Below are 23,398 nucleotides of genomic sequence, written 5' to 3' on the forward strand. Positions count from 1 at the left end.
TTAAACAAAAATTGATCCGTTTATCCTGCGACGAGTTGGCCACTGTCCAGGGTGTACCCTGCCTAAGGCCCAAAGTCACTGGGATAGGCTCCAGTCACCCGCGACCCCTAACGGGACCAAGCGGTAGAACATGGATGGATGGATGGATGATCCGTTTATCCCCAAAGTTTATAGAAATGGAAGTCATTATATTCCAGTCTCAGACTGCCAAAATAGCCTACACCATTTACATCAGGTACAAAATGCAGCTGCACGGCTTGTAATCAGATCCACAAAGTATGAACGTTTACTAGTTACTTTTAGAAATTATTTTAAAATTTGATTGTTATGTAACTTCGAAAGCCATTCATCATCTTGCTCCATCTTACATTATTGACCCCATATGTACCTGTTCATAACCTGAGGTCCTTAGTGGCTTTGTAATAAGCCTGCCTGTGGATCTCTTTTGAAAACCTACTTTTATTTTATGTGCTTTAATGCATCTTTATTTCCGTCATTTTGCATTTTATTGGTGCTCGTGTTATCTGATGTTTTTACTTTACTTTTTACTTATTCATGCTTCTACCGGGTTTTTGTTTTTAATGTTATTGCTTTCACTTGTTCAGCACCTTGTAACCTTGTTAGGAAAGGTGCTATATAAATAAAGATTGCTATTATCATTATTCATCCCAACTGTAATTAACATGATAAACAAGCAGTGAATGACCAACACATATACATACTGTATTTGCACTTTGTTACTTCCTATACAGCCATGCTGTTATTAATTATTAGCTCTACATGTGTATATTTTAGTTTTTAACTCAATCTGTATGTTTTTACTTTATGTGTACTGAGTGTTTTTACTTGTGAGCCACATCAAAGACAAGTTTCCATTACCTTGTGACGAACAATAAAAAAAATTTAATTCTTTTTCTGACATTAAATAGCTGGTGTACTGTTTTAACCAGGCTACCATATTAGAGAAATGTCAGCATTTAATGATACACACAGAGAAGCTTCTGTTGCCGTTCAGAATAAAATGCCATGTTTGACCTACAGTACTCTGCAAACTCAAAATCACTACAAATATACTATAAGTTTCCAGCCTTAAAATATGACTCAATCAAAATGGTACTCAAAAACCTACTGGATTGCAGTAATGGGAATAAGACTTCCACCATGTATTCGTGTTACTGTGTACCTGAAGGCCTCAATAATGTAGGAGGTGACAGCAGCCCCGCCTTCATGAGGGTTGGACTGCCAGGTGAGGGTGACAGTGTTTTTGGTCACCTCAGTCACGACAGGCTTCTGCGGAGGCCCTGGAAGCTGGATGAACTCAGAAACTCTGGATACTGAAGAAACTTCGTCTTCTGTTACAGAAACAGGAGAACAGCACTCTTATACCTCAACAATAGATTGATTCTGATGAACATTTTGGCTGAAACCGGAGTGGATTTTGTCCTATTATGGTTACAGACTGTGCTCTTATGAAGAACATTGGCAGTAGGAGTGAGTAGTTTCTTGAGCAGAGAGGTGTAGCGTGAGAGTGTGAAGTGTAACAGAGAGACAGACTGTGGGAGTGAGTGGTGCGAGTACCTCTGACAGTCAACATCCCACTCCAGCTCGACTCCCCTGTGGCGCTGGACACCACGCACGTGTACATCCCAGAGTCTGTGTCCTGTTAAACAGCAGTCAACATTTGAGACAAACACCCCCCAAAAAAACCCCAAAGACAATAAATGCTGCAAGCAAGTTTTAAAAATTTAAAGGATGGTTTGGATCTATTTAGATCAAGAATGTCTACAGCAAAATCATATTTTTACTTATTATATTCTCAATCTGTCTGGCAGAATGTACATTTACAGCAAGTACTGTGCTTACTGAACATACAGTACAATTTGGAGTTACTTCCACATCATGTTACTCTGTACATCTACTCCACTACATTTCAGAGGGAAACACTATGTTTTACTCCACTACATTTATCTGACAGGTGTAAGTATTAGTTACTTTACAGATTTCAATTTTACATATAAAACATGTGATCATTTTATTCATGAAATTACCCAAAGGTATATAAAGTAGCATAATGTAGCCAACCTATAACAATATATATTTAAATAATGTAAGTAAAGAAGGTAACATTTTATTTTAGTCGTAGAAAAGGTTTCAGTCGTAGTCATCTGGACACTGTTTTCAGAATCAAGACGTTTCGGCTCCCATCCAGCTGTCATTCTCAATTGTGGAAAAGGTCTGAGAACTCAGAAATTTAAGCTACTCTGTTTAAAGAGGTGTTTTCTTTTTTCACAAACATGGCTTCTTTGATTCCTCTTTCAAACCAACTCTTCTCTCTACTTAGAATCTTCACCTCATTGTCTTCAAATGTGTGGTTTGTAGCTTTTAGATGCAAGAGCTTTTGCATCTAAAAGCTACAAACCACACATTTGAAGACAGTGAGGTGAAGATTCTAAGCTTTTTTTTCACACATCAAGCAGTTACAGAGCAACATCAGCATTCATTTGGAGTTGTGTTTCTGTCCACCTGATGAAATGTAAGTCCAATATTCACTCTCTTTTCACTCTGTTTGGTCTCTACCGACTCCTGAGGGAAATATCTGTCTATATTTAGCTGCTAAATGCTCCACTATGTTCACCAGCTAGTCGCTAACTTTGTATGCCTGCTGTTTTTTCACTGAAAAAAGCTGACTGATGGCGATGAGAGAGTATTAAGAGTGAACAAAACCGGAACATTGTGGGTCATAAAACCTAAACAAATAAACATTAAAATGCTGTGTAAAGCTGAGGGGAACAGCAGAGTGGGGTGAAAATTCTTTGTGGGTTTGTTAATGCCAGCAACACTTTCACATACACGTAGACATTTGATCCATTGTTAATACAAAAATATTGATTATAGCAACTTAATGTAAAGGATCTGAATACTTTTTTGACCACTGCTGTCTGGTTTGCCATCATCATTCAATTCAACTGTAATCCATGCATACCTAAACTGGGACGATTTTCACTCAGTAGTCGTCACTTCAGCCTCAGCAGCTCTAAAAGCTTAAACCATGAGGCACCACATCACACTCTACTGTACCTGCACTCCTGTTTACATTATGGACTGTATGTGCCTGCATGCTTCACTGACACTCTTGGTGTTCCCTCTAGCCCTGTCCTGGCTGAGAGCCAGTCTGCTGGAACTATCATCAGACCATATGAGATCATCCACCGCAGTGTTGACCTCTGGCTGACAGACTGCACAGCATGTGGGCAGGTGAACTTCTTTAGCTGACTCCCAACTAGTGCTAAAATATTGATGGTGGGTAGGGGCATCAGCAGGATAAATATTTTTAGTCCCTCACTCGTCATCTCCATTTCCCCTCTTTTTTTCTCTTGTCATCCCCTAGATGCCACACTAATGCATCTCTTCTGTTCCATTGAGCACATTGGCATGGCAGATTTCCCCCGCCTCAGTGGTGCACTGGACCAAACCTTAATTCTCCAAGTTTGCTGAGCACCACAGCTGGAGAAACAGGATGAGAAAGGGAGTGAATAAGCATAGTCCAGGCAGGAGGTTTAATTAAAAGCTGGTTAGATGATTAATCATCTATCGCCAGTCAATTAACAGAAATGATGCTGCTTTTGCACCGTCCTACGTGCACTCACTGACCTCCAGGTGGGGTTATAGCACAAAGGGGTTACTGACTGCTCTTCCATCAAAGCAGAACACATTAGCATTTACAAACAAGCGCCTTCATTAACATTACAATTACACACCGCATGAGCACATAATTGCACTGGAGAGATATGCACTGCCTTAGAGAGATTGGTCTTTGAAACTCAACCTCACTTTAATTTTACAAACCAAAACGGAATTTATAATGGAAAAGGAAAAAAATATATGCTGCCACGTGGGCTGCAGAGAAAGGAGGTCAGATTTCAGACAGAAATGTTTACAGAATTCTGTGCAGTTTTTTTATAATTTCCATTAGTCAGTTGTTCCTTCAGTTTAAGAGCAAACGCCTTTCAAAACTCATCCTTTTCATGCCCTTTCCAATAAATGAGACTAACTTAACACACACACACACCTTTATGTCTGTTATTTGCAAAGTGCCATTCTCCATCAAGGTCAGTCGAGGTATATTTCCCTGTAGTCTCTCTCCATCCCTCTCCCATGAAATCTTGACTGAGGGCCCTCCGATTACACGGCAGTGCAGCTGTGCCATCGCACCCCGAGATACAGTCTGATTGGCCGGGCCTTGGCGAATAATCGGTGGGACACGACCTGAAGGACCTACCAGTTTGAGGGGAGAGGAGGCAGAATATTATGTTAGCGGTGTCATCTCTCTCCTGATTAGCTATAGAGTGGAGAAAAAATTTAATTGGAAGGCGTACAAAAGGCCTAAAGAAAATAAGATTGTAAAGTTGCCAGCCGTTAGAGTGCAAAGGGTGAAAATACTTTAGATGCTTAGTAGGCAGAAAACAATAGGCTGCATGAAGAGCAAAAAAAAAGCTTAAATCTGGTGCTTACAAGCTGCCTAAGGACGAACATTAAGCCTGAAATTCATTGCTCATCCATGGGGACTCTAACTGTGTTCTTTTGGTCTTTATGAGCCTTATTGTTATGCACCTACTTAGTAATTAATATGTTTTCTCCTCATTAGCTGATTGTGCAGAATAAAGAACAAATCTCCTCCAGGTTGAAACGTGACTGTGTGAAATAAGGTCTCACCTCCCTCCACCTCCAGCAGCGCCTTGGTCAACACACTTCCTGCTACACTGATGGCTTGGCAGATGTAGAAACCAGAGTCCTCAGGGTGGACGTCAGTGATGGTCAGTTCTCCGTTCATGGAGACAGAGTAACGACCAGACTGCGACGGTGGCTGGCCGGGAAACAACAACATCTAAACACACAGACAAACAACAGAACAGAAAATACACGTAAGGCTGTGGCTACAGTGTGTCTTTTGTTCAATTAATCAATTAATCATTTAGTCTATAAAATGTTAATGTCAATTTACTAGAATAGAAGACAAAGAAAACCAGCAAATATTAACATTTGAGAAGCTGGCAAACGATTCATCGATCATAAAAATTGTTGCCGATTAATTTTCTATTGATCAACTAATTAATTAATTGATTAAATGTTTCAGTTCTTCACACGTTAGATGTTTGTATAACCATCCAGAGCAGCTTCTATCTATCAATCAACTTCTAAACCTAGCCAAACAACCAGAGTCTACAGCCATGCTAGCAGCTCTGTAAGGCTGTACTGAGCTAAATTAAATGCTAACGTGCTCACATGTCAATGCTAATGCTGATGTATAATGTTTACCAAGTTCACCATCTTAGTTTAGCGTGCTTGCATGCTAACATTTGCTAATTACCGAACAAAAAGTACAGCAGAGGCTGATAGTTTATTTAGTCAAAAATATTGGACAAATTGAAATTTTGACCTGATGATGGTGCTAACCAACCTCATGGTGGCTAGAGGAAAACTCAGGGTTTCACCGAAGTCATTAGGAACTATCATCATCTCTGAACCATAATTGTCTTTACAATTCATCCAGTAGTTAAGATATTTCAGACCAAAGCATTGGGCCGATAAACCGACACGGCCACTAGCATGGCTAAATCAAAGGTCAAAACTGCAAGAGATGGTTTGTTTTGGTGTTTTTTGGGATGATGCCCACTAATAGACGTTTTATAGCTGTCCCATTCTGTTTTTCTGTAAGTGAGATGGATGTGAACAAGGGGGAAGGGATGCACGTCAATCCATTCATCCATCCATTACATTCCTCTAAGAGGCTTAGACTTCAGTGGAGGGACCAAGGTTATAAGGCTATCAGATAATCCCCCAAATACAGCAAAAAGCTCTACAAACAGCCAAGCCATGCCTCAACCATCCCACAGACTGAAGTTTATTCACAAAATCTGTAGCCAAACCTCCTGTTTGCTCTCTGACTAGCTTCTAAAAACATCTGAAGCTGCTCCTACAAGTCAGTGATCCCAGCTGCTGTTGAGCAACAGGGTATTTATAGATGCATACAATGTGGAAGGACGACTGTATCTGCAGGTTTGCCCTGAAGAAGCAGTTTTCACACCTGGTGTAGTTCCTGACACCTCTCCCTCCTTTTCTACTTCTTTACCCCTCCCTCCTTCCCTTTCCCAATCACTACTCTCTAACACTGCAGTCGCAAGCGGGAGAAACATTTCTCGCCAACGCAATACCGCAATGCCTTCCAACACTTTGTCTCTACTCATATCTCTGAGCCAAATGTAAATGTGCTGCACTCTCTTGTTTGCCTCTTGCTTAGAAAAATGTGTCTTGAAGAGTGTGGGCAACCCAAAAAAAAAAAGTAGTATGATTAAATCAAACAAAACCTGTTCATGTTCATGAGTCTTTCTCGCCTTTAGAAGAAAGAAGGTGTGAAACCTTGCTTGTTGATATATGATTAACAATACAGGATGAGTAAGGTTTAGAAAAATCCCCAAATCACACATAAATAACAACCCAAGACTTGTTAGAGAGCAAATGTATTGATACTGTACATACTCATCCAGTGATTTGTAAACAGGAATTTACTGTACTGGATGTCTGTTGCTGTAATATTCAGCATTAAAGGATCTCTTGTTCTCCTGCTCCAGCCTCTTACCTGGCTGCCCTCTTTCTGCCAGAAGATGGCGGGTGGAGGGTTCCCTGTGGTGCCACATTGGAAGGTGATGCTCCTCCCCTGGGTGGCAATCTGGTCTCGGGGCTTTGTGGCAATCTGAGGTGGTACTGGAAGAGGAAAAGGAGTGTGACCGTCCATTAAAAACCTTATTTCTGCATGAATGTGCTTTTTGAATTCTGCATTTCCATTGTGCAATAAACACCAGATTTTTTTACCTGTGGTGGAAGAAATATAAATTTCTTTTACTTAAAAAATACCAATACAACAATGTAAAAATACTCCATTACAAATAAAAGTCCTACATTCAAAATCCTTTAATACTTGATTAAAAGCACACAAGTATCATCAGCAAAAGGTACTTAAAGTATCAAAAGTAAAATAACTCGTTCCACAGACAACATTAGATTGTTAATCTAATAATGTCAACTATATTTAATACTGAGCCATTGCGTAAGCAGCATTTTACTGCTGTACCTTTTAAAGGTCCAGTGTGTAGGATTTAGTGGCATCTACTGGTGAAATTGCAGTTTGAATGCCGCTCGCCTCACCGTCCCCTTCTAAGTGTGTAGGAGAAACTATGGTGGCCACAAAACTCGCGAAAGGCGAAAAGATCTAGAGCCAGTGATTGGTTTGTCCGTTCTGGTCTACTGTAGAAACATGGCGGTGCAACATGGCAACCTCCGTGGAATGTTACATACTGGACCTTTAACTACTTTATATACAGTTAAGTTGATTAGTTCAGTGGTTCCCAACCTGAGGGTCAGGCAACTCCAAAGGGTCACAAGATAAATCTGAGGGGTCGAGAGATGATTAATGAGGTAGAAAGAAAGAAAAAAACATTCTGCTGCACAAATTTGTAATAATTTTTGGACTTTTCACTAATCTTTGTTTTTGTGTGTGAAATATTTGATCATTTAACCTCTTTGGGCCACAAACAGTTATTTAAATTAAGCCATCTGAGAAGTTTAGAGGGGAATGCATTTTTTGGTGGATCTGCTAACAACTCATAGACATCTAAAATGTGACAAGGAGCCCCAACTAAATGCTGTTTTTTTGCAAGAGGTCATAAGTCAAAAGGGCTGGGAATCACTGCTTACATCTATAACAATGCATTAAATTTATAAGATCATCATATATTTAATTATGTTAACTTTTAATCTCAAAACTAGCAACTATAGCTGTCAGATATATGTAGTGGAGTAAAACATGCATTGATTGTTGATCAAATAAAGTACCTCAAAACTGTACTTAAGTACAGTTCTTGAGTAAATGTACTTGGTTACTTTCCACCACTGCTTTTAACCCTGATCTGTATCAATAAAGCACTCATCAGCTCTTAACAAGCAAGAATTAACAATTGTCTCTTTAACCTTCTGAGCTTTTTGATCTATCACTACACTCTCATCGCCCTCTCATCTTTAATGAGACATCACCTCCGTGTCCTCTGAAAATAACTAATCATCACAGTGCTGCCGTGCACTGTGATGATGACATTTACTCAGTTATTTCGGGAAAGGTCTGGGCAGAGCTGCCAATTTCCAGCTCGGGTCAGTTCATTTCGTTAGCCACATCATCACACCCTCTGTAGATTTACACTGACCACTGCCTTCTACCTCCCGTCTGAATAATTGGCTCACACTTTTCGTCAGATGAGAAGCTTCCTGGATTTATCCTCTCTACAAATCTCTGCGTGGCGCATATGCACAGTCACACACACACACACACACACACACACACACAAGAGCAAACAAACACATATTTGGCTCAATACACGAGAGATCTGTGTCATCCGTGTTGTGTCTTAATGCTCTCACTAAGAGCATGTTCCCAAAAACAGAAGACGTCTCTTTCATCAACATCAAAGTGTTTTGATTATGTTACTGTGAATTTTCTTTTGCTGAGATGCTGTAATGTCTTAAAACAAATCTGATGTGTTAGTCTCATACACTTATTGTCTTATAACATTTTATATACATTTTGTCATTTTAGACAGCTTTTACTGTACATTGTCTTTAAGGCACCACTTTGGGTTGTTTCAAGAATATATATACATACATTATATATATATATATATATATATATATATATATATATATATATATATATATATATATATATATATATATATATATATATATATATATATATATATATATATATATATATATATATACACACACACACATTACATACATACATTACATACATTACATACATACATACATATTTATGATTTTATAATTTGTGTTATCATTTTGATGGTGTGATGTATTTTGTGTTATCTGTTTACTGCTGTTGGTCTAGTTTAGAGTCAGAAGTCTAGCAGCCAGTGTAAAATAGCTTTATATGAACAAGCTACATATAGGCTGGGAAGAAGATACTTTTAATGGAGTATGGGGCCTTGGTTTTCTTTTTCCATTTGGAGAAAACATGGTGCCAGTTGTGTGAAGGATTAATATTAGTTTTGGAAAAGCTAGTCTATGCAAGAGTGCTAAAACACCTAAATGATAACAATATCCTGTTATAAACACCAATATGGATTTCAACAAAATAATTCAACATACATGGCTTTCTTACAACTTACAGACAAAATCTCCACAGCTTTGGACAATAATAGGTTCGCAAATGGTGTATTCTTGGATTTATCGAAGGCTTTTGATACAGCAGATCATAAAATTTTCATTTCCAAACTTTCAGGTTGTTGTTATCAATTGGCTCAGTGACTGCCTTAAGAATATAGATCAATATGTATCTATAAATGGTTGTATCTCTAACAGAATCAAGCTGTATTGCAGAGTGCCACAAGGATCTATTCTTGGGCCACGTCTATTTCTCATCTATATAAATGACTTTGCTTGGATGTCTGATTCTGCATTGCTCAGTCTTTTTGCTGATGATACCAAAATTGTCATATCACAAGCAAACTTTGTTCCTTGATCAGAGAAGCCAATGATATTCTATCATGTACTGAAAAGTGGTTCCAGATGAACAAACCTTCCCTAAATGTCAATTTTCAGAAATAAAACTAAGTTAGCCAAAGGAAGATGCTAAACTGTTTGTTAATAATATTGAAATCAACCAAGTCACTTCTGCAAAATTTTTAAGGGTATTAGTAGATAGTGAAAAAACAAGTCTTTTGGCATCATTAGAAAAGTTTGTTCATTAGTAAATCAATCCTGTCTTCTAACACTATTATAGTTTAATGTATCCATGCATATCATACTGTCACATTGTTTGGGCCAGTACATATCCCTCTTCCCTTCATAAAATATCTTGATCAAAAAGAAATGTTTAAGATTGGCAACTGCGTCAAATTGCCATGAACCATCGGCTCCCCTTTTCAAGAAATTAAATCTGTTACCAGTTATGTGGTTATGTTTGTCTGTCAAAAATATCAAAAAAGTCTAGCAGTGGTTTGTACTTTGTGTCTTTTTGTTCTTGAAGTAGTAAGGGTGAACTTAATTTTTCCTTTTGTGCACCTTCTTCTCCTGTTTATTTTCTGCTAGAGAGTTAGGGTTAGTTGTCTGTATTTTTGTTCACACATTTCTTTTGATAGTTTAGTTTGGCTCCTGCACCCTAAATTAAATATTTGTCTTGCAAGGTCTGATTTGGGTTTTGGGACTATTGATTATTATTATTTTTTTTTTATCTCAAAGAGGTTCCTGCGTAAATAAAGTTAAATTATATATATCAAAAGATGGAAAAAAATCTTAACAAAATTATAATAGTAAACAATCAACACAAGAGATGCTACTACAACTACTACCACTACTACTAATAGTATTACTGAAAGGGGCACGCCACAAATTTTTTACATGAAATTTAGTATAGCTATGAGGAGAGTTAATTAGAGGAGTCATTATGGAAAATGTAGGATTCAGTGTTTTTGAAGTTTGACCCATACACAGGACTAAAAGTTAGGATATCTCAGCCTTTGAAGCAATGACCATTATTTTTTTTTAAATCTTCTTTTAACTCTCTCTTAAGAGTCCCCTAATGTAATGGAAGAGCAATTCTAAATGGCTGGAGTCCCCCTTTAATAATAACTCTGTATTATTATTCAGTATAGAAAAGGACATGTATGTAATCACACAAAATGATTAATATTAATAGCACTAATAACTGAATCATTGTTATATAATTATACAATAACAGTTTAAGTGGTAAGTTTAAATGGTTAGTAATGTAGCCTGGGGTCAAACCATTTCCTTATTTAACAGTGAAGATCAAGATTTGCACTGAGTTGTAATTAAAAACCTTGCAGCTGGACTACTGTAGCTGCAAATGAGAGAGGGATTTACATGGAGTCACAGTATCCTGACACCGTCCCCTCTAAACAGCAGATGTGTGTTTGATAGAAGTCCTTAATCTGCTGTACATGAAGTCACTGTGTCTGAGGCTTACTTAATGCCTGATTGCAGCAACAGGCATGTTGACAACAACTCAGTGCCTAATGGAGGACCATATTTACACCATTAGGCATTGATTATTGATTTAAAAACCATTAAGAGTACCATACAGAAAAGAGAACAAATTAGCAATTAGCATAACACAAATGCCATTTTTTAGAGAATTAGAGATGGAAAATGAACTTACTGAATGGGCCAACTGGAATGATGATAGGGTTTGAAACATGGAGAGAGATGGAAAATTAATGAGATGGATGAAACGCTGAGCTACAAAACAAAACAGGCGATAGCATGGATAAAAGCCAAAAAGACAAAAAAAAGGAAAAAAGAAAAAGAAGCAGAGTGAATGGAAAACTGCTCAGTTTGGATTTAATTTATACTGATAAAAGCATTAGTGGATGAAGTCGTCTGAGACTATTTAAACCAAGACACACAGAGAGAAAGAAAATGGGGACAAAGAGCGAGGAGGCGAGAGGAGGCAGATAAAGAGACAGGAAGAGAGAGGGAGAGAGTCATGTCTTATTAATACTGGGACTGCTCCCTGCCACTGAGTTACAGCACACATCTACCAAACATCTGTCAAATGGTGTAATCCATACGGTTTAGCATAAGCTCCTGGCAGCACCGCTGGACAGGGACTCACAAAGATACACTGATATAAAAACCCAGAGCATTGGACAGGAAATGCAAATTTGCATGATACTGTTGTCATGTGGCTGTATGTTACCTTATGCATGACTGTGGCTTTAGGTATGAGAGCTTTTCTATGCATGCCTAAGTATGTGTGTGTGTGTGTGTGTGTGTGTGTGTGTTTGTGTGTGCTGATATACAATATGCATGATGTGTTTCTTACCGTGGACTTGCAACATGGCTGAGGCCTCTGTCTTGCCCACACTATTCTCAGATGTGCAGGTATATGTCCCTTCATCCTGCTCTTTCACGCGGAACAAACGGAGGCTGTTGCCGTTGCGGATTTCAAACCTGGAAATGAGAAAAAGAAAGATAATGAAAGATCTAACAGAGAAGCATAGCGAAAAAAAAAAAAGAGCATACTAATCTACACAAAGCGAAGAAAATCTGCCAGTGGTAGAAGATAATGTAATTTCTTTCCTTGTCAATCAACCTGTTGAAGGGATTTTTTCCAATCAGGTGACATTATTTTGAAATGAGTGGAACAATGTGCCTTATCTGGCTGCCTTAGATATTGTCACTGGATTCAGGAAAATTCTTCAAACAGTTGAAAAACAATTAGAAACAACTGAGATTATCTTAACCCATTGAAGGATTTTTCACTTGATTTAGGAAAAACAGCATTTTATCTTTTAACAGTAGATTAAATATGAAGTTAAGATGGACTTGCAGAGCAGATTTATTTATTACCAAATCCAACCACAGTACAGAGAGCTAATTCAGTCTTCTTCTATGGAAGGGACACAATGAATCAAAACAGAAAAACAGTACAAATTACTTTATTTCATAGACTCATAAACCACAAAAGCAAAAGATGAAAGAAATGAAAGATAAAACATAACAAGAAAAAGATGAAAGACAGAATATAATATAGCTCTTTACAAACAAACTCTTTCACTGGAGTCACTGTGACTCTGTTGTACTGTACATTTTGTGCAGGTCTCGGCAGAATTAATCAGTAACGTTATAACTGTTCTCTACCTTGCCTGATATAGGCCTACATTTAATTCCTATCACTTTAAAATCTTAAAAAAAAAAACATCCTTATAGCATATTTGTGTGACTATAAATCTCTGTATACATAACATTATACTAGTGAGTCCTAAACAGCCAGACCTGTTCATACTGATCAGTTGTACACATGATACATTAGGGACAAGGGTGTTACCACAATAATATAATGTTCAATGCAGTTGCTACTGTATAATCCATTAAGTCATCTGTAAAAAATCTGATCTCACTGCTGCCTTTAAAGGAATAGTTCAACATTTTGGGAAATATGCTTATTCGCTTTCTGGCCGAGAGTTAGATGGTTGATAACCACTGTCATGTCTGTACAGTAAATATGAAGCTGAAGCCAGGAGACTGTTTGAGCTTAGATTAGCATAAAGACTGGAAACAGGGGGAAACATCTAGCCAGTAAAACCACAAATTGTCTTTTTTACACTTTGGTTTTTGTATGGATGGTGAGCTCTAGCGGATTTTATTACCTTTGGACAAAGCCAGGCTAGCTGTTTCCCTTATTTCCAGTCTTTATGCTAAGCTAACAGCCTGTTGTCTCATGTTTCAAATTTATCATACTGACATGAGAGTAGCATCAATTTTGTGATGTAACTCTCAGCAAGAAAGCAAATAAGCATTCATGTTTGTACAGTAAATATGAAGCTACTGCCAGCAGCCGGTGAGCTTAGCTTAGCATAAAGACTGGAAACACTAGCCTGGCTCCTTCCAAAGGTAACAAAATCCACCTGTCAGCACCTCTAAAGCTTACTAATTAACAATTGGGTTTTTGTACAGATTAACAAACGAGATATAAAATGTTACCTCTGGGCAGAGCCGGGCTAGCTGTTTCCCCCTGTTTCCAATCTTTATGCAAAAAACAGCATGTTTTACCCTACATCACAATACTGCATAAAGGATTAGTTCTATGTAAGTATTATTTTAGAGTTTTATAGAATTAAGTTTTAAAGTAATATAATGTTAGAAAGTGGGAAAAAATGTAATTATTTAACAGGCTTAGCTAAATATACATTATATTGAGTTTAGATGGAAAAAAGGATGAAAGTGGTCACAGGAGGATTCTGCCAACTAATGAATCCTTTTCTGTCTCTTCCATTTATGAATTTATATTAGCAGACTGATAGAACGACATGAATTAATGAAGTTGAAGATGTTTTCTGGGTCACATGTGTTAATAATCTTATGCACGACTCATCTGTGGTAAAGCTGTATTTCTTATTCAGCCTCATAAGACGCATCACCAGTCTGACTCTCTATTGGTCTGTGCTCATGTCTATCACTCTCACCTCCCACGGGGAAGCTCCCCTTCCTCTCGGCGCCATCGGACAGTGGGGGCGGGGTCTCCATGGACCTCACACAGGAAGTCGACAGTATCTTCTTCCATGACCACCTGGTTCACCGGCCTCCGTACCAACACAGGACGTTCTGCAGGTTTCAAACATGTGCAGCTTATGTTCCTTAAAGCACTTAATGCCGCTACACAAACATTTACTGCATAAATATCAGAAACTCACCATACACCACCAGCTCTGCAGGATCGCTGTCTCTCTCTCCAACCATATTTGTGCCCACACAAACATACATGCCAGCATCGTTCTTCCTGGTGTGAGAGATCATCAGTTTGCCCCCACGCATCTGAAAAACAGCGTAGTGACAGCTCAAGAGATTATTCTTCAGGGTGCCCTGAGTGAAGACACCAGATATCGTCATAGCCTTCAGTGGAAAAATAATCCACATTTGTATACTCTTGTTATAAATCATTAATCCTTCATATTCAAAGCATGGTATGAGTCATTTTGGTACACTTCTGTATAGTGGTGGAATGTAACTACGCACATTTACTCACATTTTGTACTTAGGTGTACATTTGAGGCACTTATACTTTACTTTAGTATTTCTATTTTATGCTACTTTATACTTCTACTCCACTACAGTTCTGAGGGAAATATTGTACTTTTGACTCTACATTTATTTCACAGCTATGGCTACAAGTTACTTTCAAGCTTTTTCATACAAAACATATGAGTAAAATGCTACTCACACTCACATACTACATGTTTCTAGTAATACTTATGTACTTTCACATGTTAACATTTTCAATGTAGGACTTTTGTTTGTAATGGAGTATTTGTATAGTTATTGTTAGTATAGATAGGTATAGGTATTGTTAGTTTGACTTAAGTAAAGGGTCTGAATACTTCTTCCACCGCTGATGCTTCCATTACTGATGTAAACACTGTCTTTTATTAACTTCAGCTTGCGATTTCCTACATTTTGAAAAATGCCTTTCAAAAACCTCCAGAGATTGTGTCCAGCTGTTGATTTTACACATGAGAGGAGAGAACAAAAGTGACAGTAGAATAAGAGACATTTTCCAGTCCATAGAAAGCCATGGTGTCTGAATTACGGTCTACTGAAACTATTGTCATTGTAAATGGGTATCTCTGCCTTTCTCCTGGACTGCTGAATGTTGGCAAAAGATGGTGGATTTATATAGTCTTATATAGTCTGTTTGGCCATGTATCCACAAAAATAAGAAAAACTAAATGGACCCAGAATTAAAGGTTAACCTCTTACACTCCTGATTTCAGCCTTAAAAGATAAGGATGGTGATATTCTATAGTTTTGTTATTGTCAAACAATCCCATGAAAAGACAAAAACCAACAATGTGTCAGGCTTTCTCAATACTTTCTCACTTGCCTACCCTATCTATGGCTCAGCCACGAGGCCATTTGTTCCTACTGAAAACATACACGTACATTTAACGCATGACTTCACAAAAAAAAAAAGGCAAAATAATTTCCTAAAACCAGTGGGCACGGTAGTTTACTTTAACAGGAGTAAATAGTGCATTTGTTGGGAACTATTTTCAGTCGTGGATTCATACACATTTGGTGCTTAAGCGAGAATTTTCTTTTCAGATTTTCTGGAAATTCGGGTTAAAATTTGTGCTAAATTTGGATGGAAACTTGATGCTTTGATACACAACATGAAGGGTCCAGCAGAGTTTAAGCTGTGTTTGTATATCCTATTTATTTTGAAATGGGAGCTTGACCTCTTCAGTCCTTGTACAGTGTTTGTGTTGAACTCACAGAGATGCGTTCATCCTTGGTGCTGACTCGGACGTTGTTGCGTTTCCAGGACACGGTGGGCTCAGGGTGACCACGTGGAGGCACACACTCTAACACAGCAGGCTCTCCAGCAGCCACCACCACATCGCTCGGGGCCTGCCGGAAATCATCTCTCAGGACTGAGAGAAAACACAAAGAAATCTAATTAGCTTCAGAAGCCCCGTCTGTCTGATGTATTTAAAACAAAGGCTGGAAATCAGACCCACAGATCGGTGAGCAGCAGCACAGACACATGACCGCTATCATCAAAAGAAACACCAGTTTAATCTTGGATGTGATTTAGACTTGTTTTCTTGAGTAAAGCATCTTCTTGCTGAGGCTTGGCTGAAAACAAGCTTATTGAGAGAAAGTCAATTATTGTGTTTGTATGTGCATGACTGCTCAATTCCCTAGCAACATCCTTGTTAGACTGTGCTCTGTTTTAATGTTTTCACAGGCCTGTGCCCTACTCTGCTGTCTCTCCTGTCAGAGCAGATGAATAATGCACATCTCTCAGTCCAACATGGAGTAAACAAATAACAGCGCATTCATAATTTAGCCCATGTGTGAGAGAAAAATGGCCTTTGCATTAATGAAAGGATTGTGTCTCTGATTCCAAACGCTATCTTACAAATCTGACTTGAATAAAATCAGCACTGAATGAGAAAAGCCTATCGTGTCACCCCTGAAGTTTGCGCTCCCGCCGCTCTACAGATGACGACAGGAAGAAATGACTTTGACACGGCGTCCTTTGATATCTTCTAATCTTCTGCTGTGATTGACAGATGAAAGACTCAGTGTGAACTGTGAACTGGATCCTTCTCATGAGACCTGCTGTACAATGGAAACTCATACTCGGATGCTGACAGGCTCACATTCTCAAACACACACATACACACTCGTTATGTTGGACCACATTCTGTAGCTACAGCCTTTTTTCTCAACAAAAGTGTATTATTCCCGCAAAATCAATCAATACAATCTCCTTTTACACTTTCATGAATATTTTAGCGATCTTTCACAGATACAGAGATAAAAGATCATCTGTCAATCTACAATCCATGGCAACAGATTAACATTAACCAGGAGTTTGGAGGGTGATGCCATTTTTTAGCCTTTCCAAAATCAAACATGCTAGAGAAAAAGTGTAAGGAATGGATTAAACTGTGAGTTTATCTGCTCTAACCTGCTGCAAATGTTACGATGACAAACTTCCATTTTCAAAACATTTTACCGCACTGTCTTAGCCTGTCAGCTCTGGCTAGCTAACATGATACATGGAATTCCAGTCAGTGTTGCTACTTTCATTAGAAAAAAAGTTGTCAACACTTGCTCCAAAAGTCGCCAGCTGACGCTATATGCTCATTTGCATGTTGATGATGTCATCACGCAATCATTTGCATACAGCTTAGTGTAGTGAGGGAGAGATCACCTTAATTTAAGACATAAAAACTTAAATAGAGAAATCTTTGACCAAATAATCACAAACTCATTACAGGGACATCGTGTATTTGAAGTAAAAAAAGTAAAAAAAAAAAAAGAATTTAAATCTACAAAAGGGAGGGAATAGGGAGAAGATCAAACGAACAATTTAAATATTTACAATATGTAGTAACATCTTAATCCAGAGAAAGAGTGAGAGAGAAGGACAAATGACCTATTTACATATTTAGAAGCTATAACATCCTAATCCAGATAGAAAGAGTGAAGCTGCCCCACACGCCACACACTGACTGCGAGGAGAGGAGAGACACTGTTGGCAGAAGAGCCACAGCACGCATGGGAATGAATTACAATATAATATATTTAAATATATTTCTCAACTTTTCCCTGATGGTCTGAATAAGTCACTAAATTTGTCACTAGTCGCTTTTTAGAAATAAAGTCGCTAAGAGGGTCTGAAAAGTCGTTAAATCTAGGGACAAAGTCGCCAAGTTGGCAAAACTGATTCCAGTGCGAAACAGAAGCTAGTAGCAAAGATAATGCTAACTGAGACTAGAATAGCAAGTTAGCTCTACAGGTAGTGAGAAATTAACTGTGTGTCCAGGGTTCCCACGGTTCCTTGAACTCCTTGAAAGTTTGTGAATTTGAGGGGGGGGGGAATCAATGCCTTGAAAGTTTTTGAAAATAGACATAAATAGACATGGGTCATTGAAAGTGCTTGAATTTATATATTTTGTGCAAGAATAGAAAATTAAGTTCTTGATTTTTTTTTTTAACTTAAAGTGACATCACTATAACACAGCACAATTGAGAAGTGTTCAAGCATTCAAGCCTCTCTCTCTTTTTAATTGTTGTGTGTGAGCTTTTGTAAAGCCTGCTAGTTCTCATTATAAAAGTTCTCAGCATTGTAACAGTAATTAATCTTGATCCGTGTCTCAAACTATGCCGTGTTGGGTCCTTGAATTAGAGGAAATTGGGCACCGAAAGTCCTCGAAAAGTCCTTGAATTTGATGTTTAAGGAGGTGTGGGAACCATGGTGTCCGGCTTGGGCAGCTGCATGGGTTAAAAGCACAGAAGCCTCCCTCACACAAGTAATGCTAGCATTTTTTAAAAAGTGACGTTTGCATAAACTGTATGAAATTCCTCCTATTTGCCTGCTGCAAAAGTCAAGAGCACAGAATATCCCTCTTTGTATGCTAACTTCTAAGCATAGCAACCACAAGAGCTTGTTAGAACGAATCACATTTTAATTACATATTTAATTATAATCCAGTAACAGCGGGGCTAACTATCTCTACCCTAAAACACACAGTGCTGCTTCTTTATTTCTATCAACTGGTGAGGATGCAGTTATAGCCTCAGTCTTTTAGCATTAAATCATGTACGCAACCACCAAGTGCATATTTAAGATCCTTTTTCAAGGTTCTTGTTTGTCAGCAGGAAACATTAAAAAGACAAAGTTTTCCGCCAAGTCATGGAGTTAGCGTTATCTTACGCTAGCTAGCTACAGTTGATAAAATCTGCTAGTTGTTGTTATTTTAGTCGGCAAAATCCACAGCCATTGGCTAGAAATTAGTCTGCTTTTGTTTATTTCCGTTAGATACTTGTTTAATCGGAGACCCATTGTTCCAAGAATGACTGCGAATTGAGTGTTAAATCTGCCAGCGTTATCATTGTAAACAGCATATTCACCTTGCCAGAACAGAAAGCTTGATAGCAACATAACTAGTGAACGATCATTTGGTGTAATCTCAGTCTTTAATCATTAGGATTTAGTGACATTACTGTAATCCACCTTAAATCAACTTAACTAAGCACTTAGGTCATTATAAGCCAATTACTAAATCTATGCCACATTAATTATCCACCAGTATGCCTGACAGGTCTGTGTCAACATGGCAGCCCTGGCCTTTAATATAACATCAATATTCAGACCCACTGGACTTGAAGAAAATCTCATCTGAAATGTCTTTATCACAGCTATTTAAAGACAGAAAAGAATTCCTCACTCTTGTTCGACAGCCGTAATTGTCTTGGGTAAACGGTTATGAATATTCCAAAACTTGAAGTGGAAGACAATTTTCCCTCAGGTCTGAAGTGGACAGTCAATCCGTACATTATACGCCCTTTAACTTGCTCCGTGATATGAGTTAATGAATCACATATCTGCCTTAAACTGAACTTTATTGAAATGAAGTGGACATGTTCTCTCTTCGCCAAGTGGGTGAATGGGATTTTTTTTTTTCTAATGCCATGACATTTAGGCTAAGGAAAAGTGAGAAGTCTTTACAAAATGAATACTCATTCAGAACTTCTAACCTCTTTGACGTTATTAAATTTCTCTTTACGAATATTATTATTTTTCAAAGTCAAACACTGTAATACATCTCACAGCAGGTGATTATCTGACAGCGGAGGAGGAACTTCACTGACCAGGGATTTGGGGGGAGCTTGTAGGTATATATAGTGTGGACATCTGCTTCAGAGAAGTAAAACACCCTAAAGATCCTCACAAAATAGGACAATTAAAGAGTCTTTGCAGGAGATGTCGCAAAGGCACGGGTGGACTATAACCAGTAAAGGCACTCACACTCCTCCCAAAGGTCTGTTCACCAAATAACCCCGACCCTGTTCACTTGGCTGCCTGTTGAAAGCACTGCATTATTTTTAGACCTCTGTCTGTAAGGCCTGGTTAGATGGGTGCACAGAGACCTTTGTTTCTCTGCCATGGTGACTGAAGTGAAAAAGTTATGGGCAGAGAGCTAATCCCTGAACTGCACACACACACGCAGATACAAATACACACAGACACAAACACAAATGTACGCACATACCTTTAGCATTTGAAACCCAGAGTCCCTGGGCACAGACTCCCGGAAAGTGGGACATTTGAGGGTTGAAACACATGCCAGAGAGCAGAATATATTCCTGACATCACTACCCCCAAACACTGTGCAACTCGAGCTCCAGAATTTTCTTTGAAGCTGTGTTCGAGCTAATGTGATCCTTCCTTGCTCCGACTTTAAAGCCTGCCATGCCAAACAGAGTTTCCCACGGATGTTTGTATGTGATGATGATCCCACCGGAGAATCGGGCTAATCTCCTCAGAAAACAGAGACGACGACGACCCCCCCCCCCTCCTGAGGGGCTACTGTCCCTAACTTAACTTCTCAAACCAGGCCCTGCGCTCTCGCCGCCGTCCGTCCACACTGGGCTCAGACAGGGAGCATGGTTACTGCCGGGCAGCTGAGGTTTGACCCTGCCTCTACAGAGACAAATCCTCATATTCCCCAAGACACTTCCTGTGAGCTTAAATAATGGCAAAGCAGGGCTAAATGACTTCCAGTGGTTTTATCATTATTTCTGTGGGCACTATTCCAAGAGCGCCCATTCATTTTCATAACTTTAATATTTCAGGGATATACAGATTAGGAGATTTAATCTCTCGAGAATATTCATCACTTGATTTTTAAGTGACATTTATCTCTATAATATAGTGTTTAGCAGAGAGGAGCTCTAGGACTGCAGAAAGGCCATCTGTTAGTCTTTTTGGAAAAATTAACAAAGGGAGGAAGAGAGATTAATCACAAGAAAATGTAATGTATGGCATTCCCACTTTGCATTGCATGTACAAGGCTGATTAATGCATATTGTTGACTGCTTTTTTTTGTTAATTGATTGTGACGTTGTCAAAAACCAAGCAGCCACAGGGCTAATTACTTAACAGTTCACAGACCATTTACATACCCAGGAAGTTGGGCGAGTGTGACAGACAGGACAGAGGGGGAAAAAAAGCTTTTGTGCTGAACACGAGGTGACAGTGTACTGTAGGAAGCAGACAGAGCAGACAGCGTGGGCCGGACAGATGTGTGAATGGTTACCAGGCTCTGTGTTTTCACGGCTTTCAGGTAGGAGGGTGGACAGAGAGGTTAAAGGACAGCGGAAGTGCACATTTTTGAGAGCCTGAGATGACCCGCTGCCTGGCTCCATATTGTTCTTTTATTTCGGAGAGCAGTAAACCCGTTAGGGAGGTGGTCTAATCCCATTGTCATGATACTGCCCTGTCACAGCTAATGGAGGCTTTGCCTACAGAGAAGAGAGATTGCTTTAATCCATCTATTGTCTGATTGTGTTGATGGAGGATGAGAAGAGACTCCAGGGCAAATAGTCTTTCTGAGAAACACATGGCTATAAATTCCTCCACTTTCCAAAACATGTGATGATGTTTCAGTAACAAACTGACTTTGCATACAGACAACACATTTTGCATTATTAGCGAGGCTTGACAGTGCTCATAACCCATAGCAGTGGTGATGTGTGCAATTTCAGAGTCAAATTTAGGCTGACAATTTTCTTGCATCCAATTACAGATAAATTGTAAACTACACATATAAACCGTATTGATTAGGGATGATATATATCTGAGGATTCTTCCCAGTGAAAAGAGAATGTAGAGCAGAAGAAGCCAAGAAACAAGCTGCAACCAGAAGTTTGATTCCTTCATAATCTCTCATCAGGAATAAGAGGAACATCTGGCTCTAAAGCCTTTTAAACAAGTTTTATGTTTTATTTGTCCTACTTTATTCTAATCCTGCTGCACCATGTGACGGTCTCCTCACTGAGACGGGCAGACATTCACATTACTACACTACTACTGTTTTTCCCCCCTTCTTGCTTTCTTTTAAAGCCTAAAAACACTGTTTGGAAGAAGGGAGGAATGAATTTCAGTCCACTTTCGCTGTCTCATTATTCTGGTTTTCAACCACCAGTCAAATCAGCCGGTCACTGGCAGCTTACAGTAAAACGGGAAGAATAAAAAAAGACAGAATAATGACTGCTGCTGGCATTTCCAAGCAAAGCAAGCTCCTTACTACAAGGTACTCTAGAAAGGAGCAACAGCAGCTATACAAAAAACATAACTTGTGGACCTCGGGGTGCACTTGGCTCTTTACTGCTTTTCGATAAGGTTTGATAAGGCTCCTTTAACAAAACTCACACTTGTAGTACCGATAAGCCTAGGAGCTTTTTAGATTATTCAGTGCTTCGTCGTCGGTGCAATGTTCCCACATCATTCTTTTCCCAAAAAGCTCTAAAAAAGGGGAAGACACATGTAGCATACCGCAAAATCTGGAATTATGCTTCTCCAGGCGTGTGTATAATGTGTAAGCGAATATATACAAGTGTCGTTCTGACAATGCTTGCACAGATTGGGGATATAACATACTAACTAGCAGTGTAATGTTTACCACAATGTAAAGAAAACATAGAAATCAGGAAATGGAAATTTCACCCCACAACATCTGTGAAATGTGAATATCGACATAAATGGATGGGACGATGACAAGATGGGCAATATGAAGTGCCTTATCTTCCAGAAGATCACTTGTGGCAGTACTATGTTGAAATGCACTATAGAAAACTTCCCAACATGACGTTGGCTCAACCAATCAGTTTGCTTGACACGCAGGTCCGCATTATGCATTGTTGAGATTTGGGAGGCGTATGCATTGGCTCATGCGAGCCCCTGCAATCTACGATTACCCATAACTCCCTTTTATATGTATCTCAGCAGAAGCAATTCCAGCTAACTCTTGCAGTGAAAAGAATAAGCGGATGTTATGCCCATAATTCAGATAATTTATCCTGGGGCTAAGAAATACATGGTTAGAGTGAGTGAAGTGCAAATCTGTAAGTGCACTGCAGAGAAAACTCTTAGTCATGCAGCACAATACATTATGCATCATTCACTGGCAATTAATGTGTAATTAATGTGGTTAAAGCCAAGTTAGTGTCAGCACTCCTGCTCGCTATTCAGAGACGTACCAACAGCTAAACAGATGCATTGGTATTAATCACTGCTCAGCGAGTGTTTTAAAGCTCTTCCTCCTCCCACCTGTTGTCCCTCAGACTTCTGCCTCAAACACAGCCACCACCAACACACACACACACACACACACATTTCTGCAAGACCACCAGCTTAAAACTGGCCTCTCCTTAACACTGCATACTCCCCCCACCTCCCTGCCAGAGCTAATTGGGTCACTACTCAACCCATAGTCAGCACAAGCTC

At 39.0% G+C, this 23,398-nt stretch overlaps 1 protein-coding gene across 6 annotated transcripts in view; it reads right to left on the reverse strand.

Annotated features, from left to right (window-relative positions):
- Positions 1-23,398, reverse strand: part of zgc:77784 (uncharacterized protein LOC402947 homolog) — a 58,394-nt gene that overhangs the window by 17,737 nt on the left and 17,259 nt on the right. For 3 of the 6 annotated variants that reach the window (XM_044202944.1, XM_044202940.1, XM_044202942.1), the window contains exons 3-12: positions 15,868-16,025; positions 14,289-14,409; positions 14,061-14,199; positions 11,918-12,045; positions 11,252-11,263; positions 6,638-6,762; positions 4,714-4,885; positions 4,070-4,275; positions 1,579-1,660; positions 1,184-1,352 (exon numbers count right to left, since the gene is read on the reverse strand). In XM_044202944.1, the coding sequence (XP_044058879.1) occupies positions 1,184-1,352; positions 1,579-1,660; positions 4,070-4,275; positions 4,714-4,885; positions 6,638-6,762; positions 11,252-11,263; positions 11,918-12,045; positions 14,061-14,199; positions 14,289-14,409; positions 15,868-16,025 (1,312 nt within the window). Of the gene's footprint in view, positions 1-1,183; positions 1,353-1,578; positions 1,661-4,069; positions 4,276-4,713; positions 4,886-6,637; positions 6,763-11,251; positions 11,264-11,917; positions 12,046-14,060; positions 14,200-14,288; positions 14,410-15,867; positions 16,026-20,162; positions 20,370-23,398 lie in introns of those variants that run through there. The other 3 variants (XM_044202943.1, XM_044202946.1, XM_044202945.1) reach the window with 2 other exon arrangements.

The sequence above is a fragment of the Siniperca chuatsi genome, linkage group LG7 (genome assembly GCF_020085105.1).
Source record: "Siniperca chuatsi isolate FFG_IHB_CAS linkage group LG7, ASM2008510v1, whole genome shotgun sequence".
In the NCBI taxonomy this organism is placed as follows: Eukaryota; Metazoa; Chordata; class Actinopteri; order Centrarchiformes; family Sinipercidae; genus Siniperca; species Siniperca chuatsi.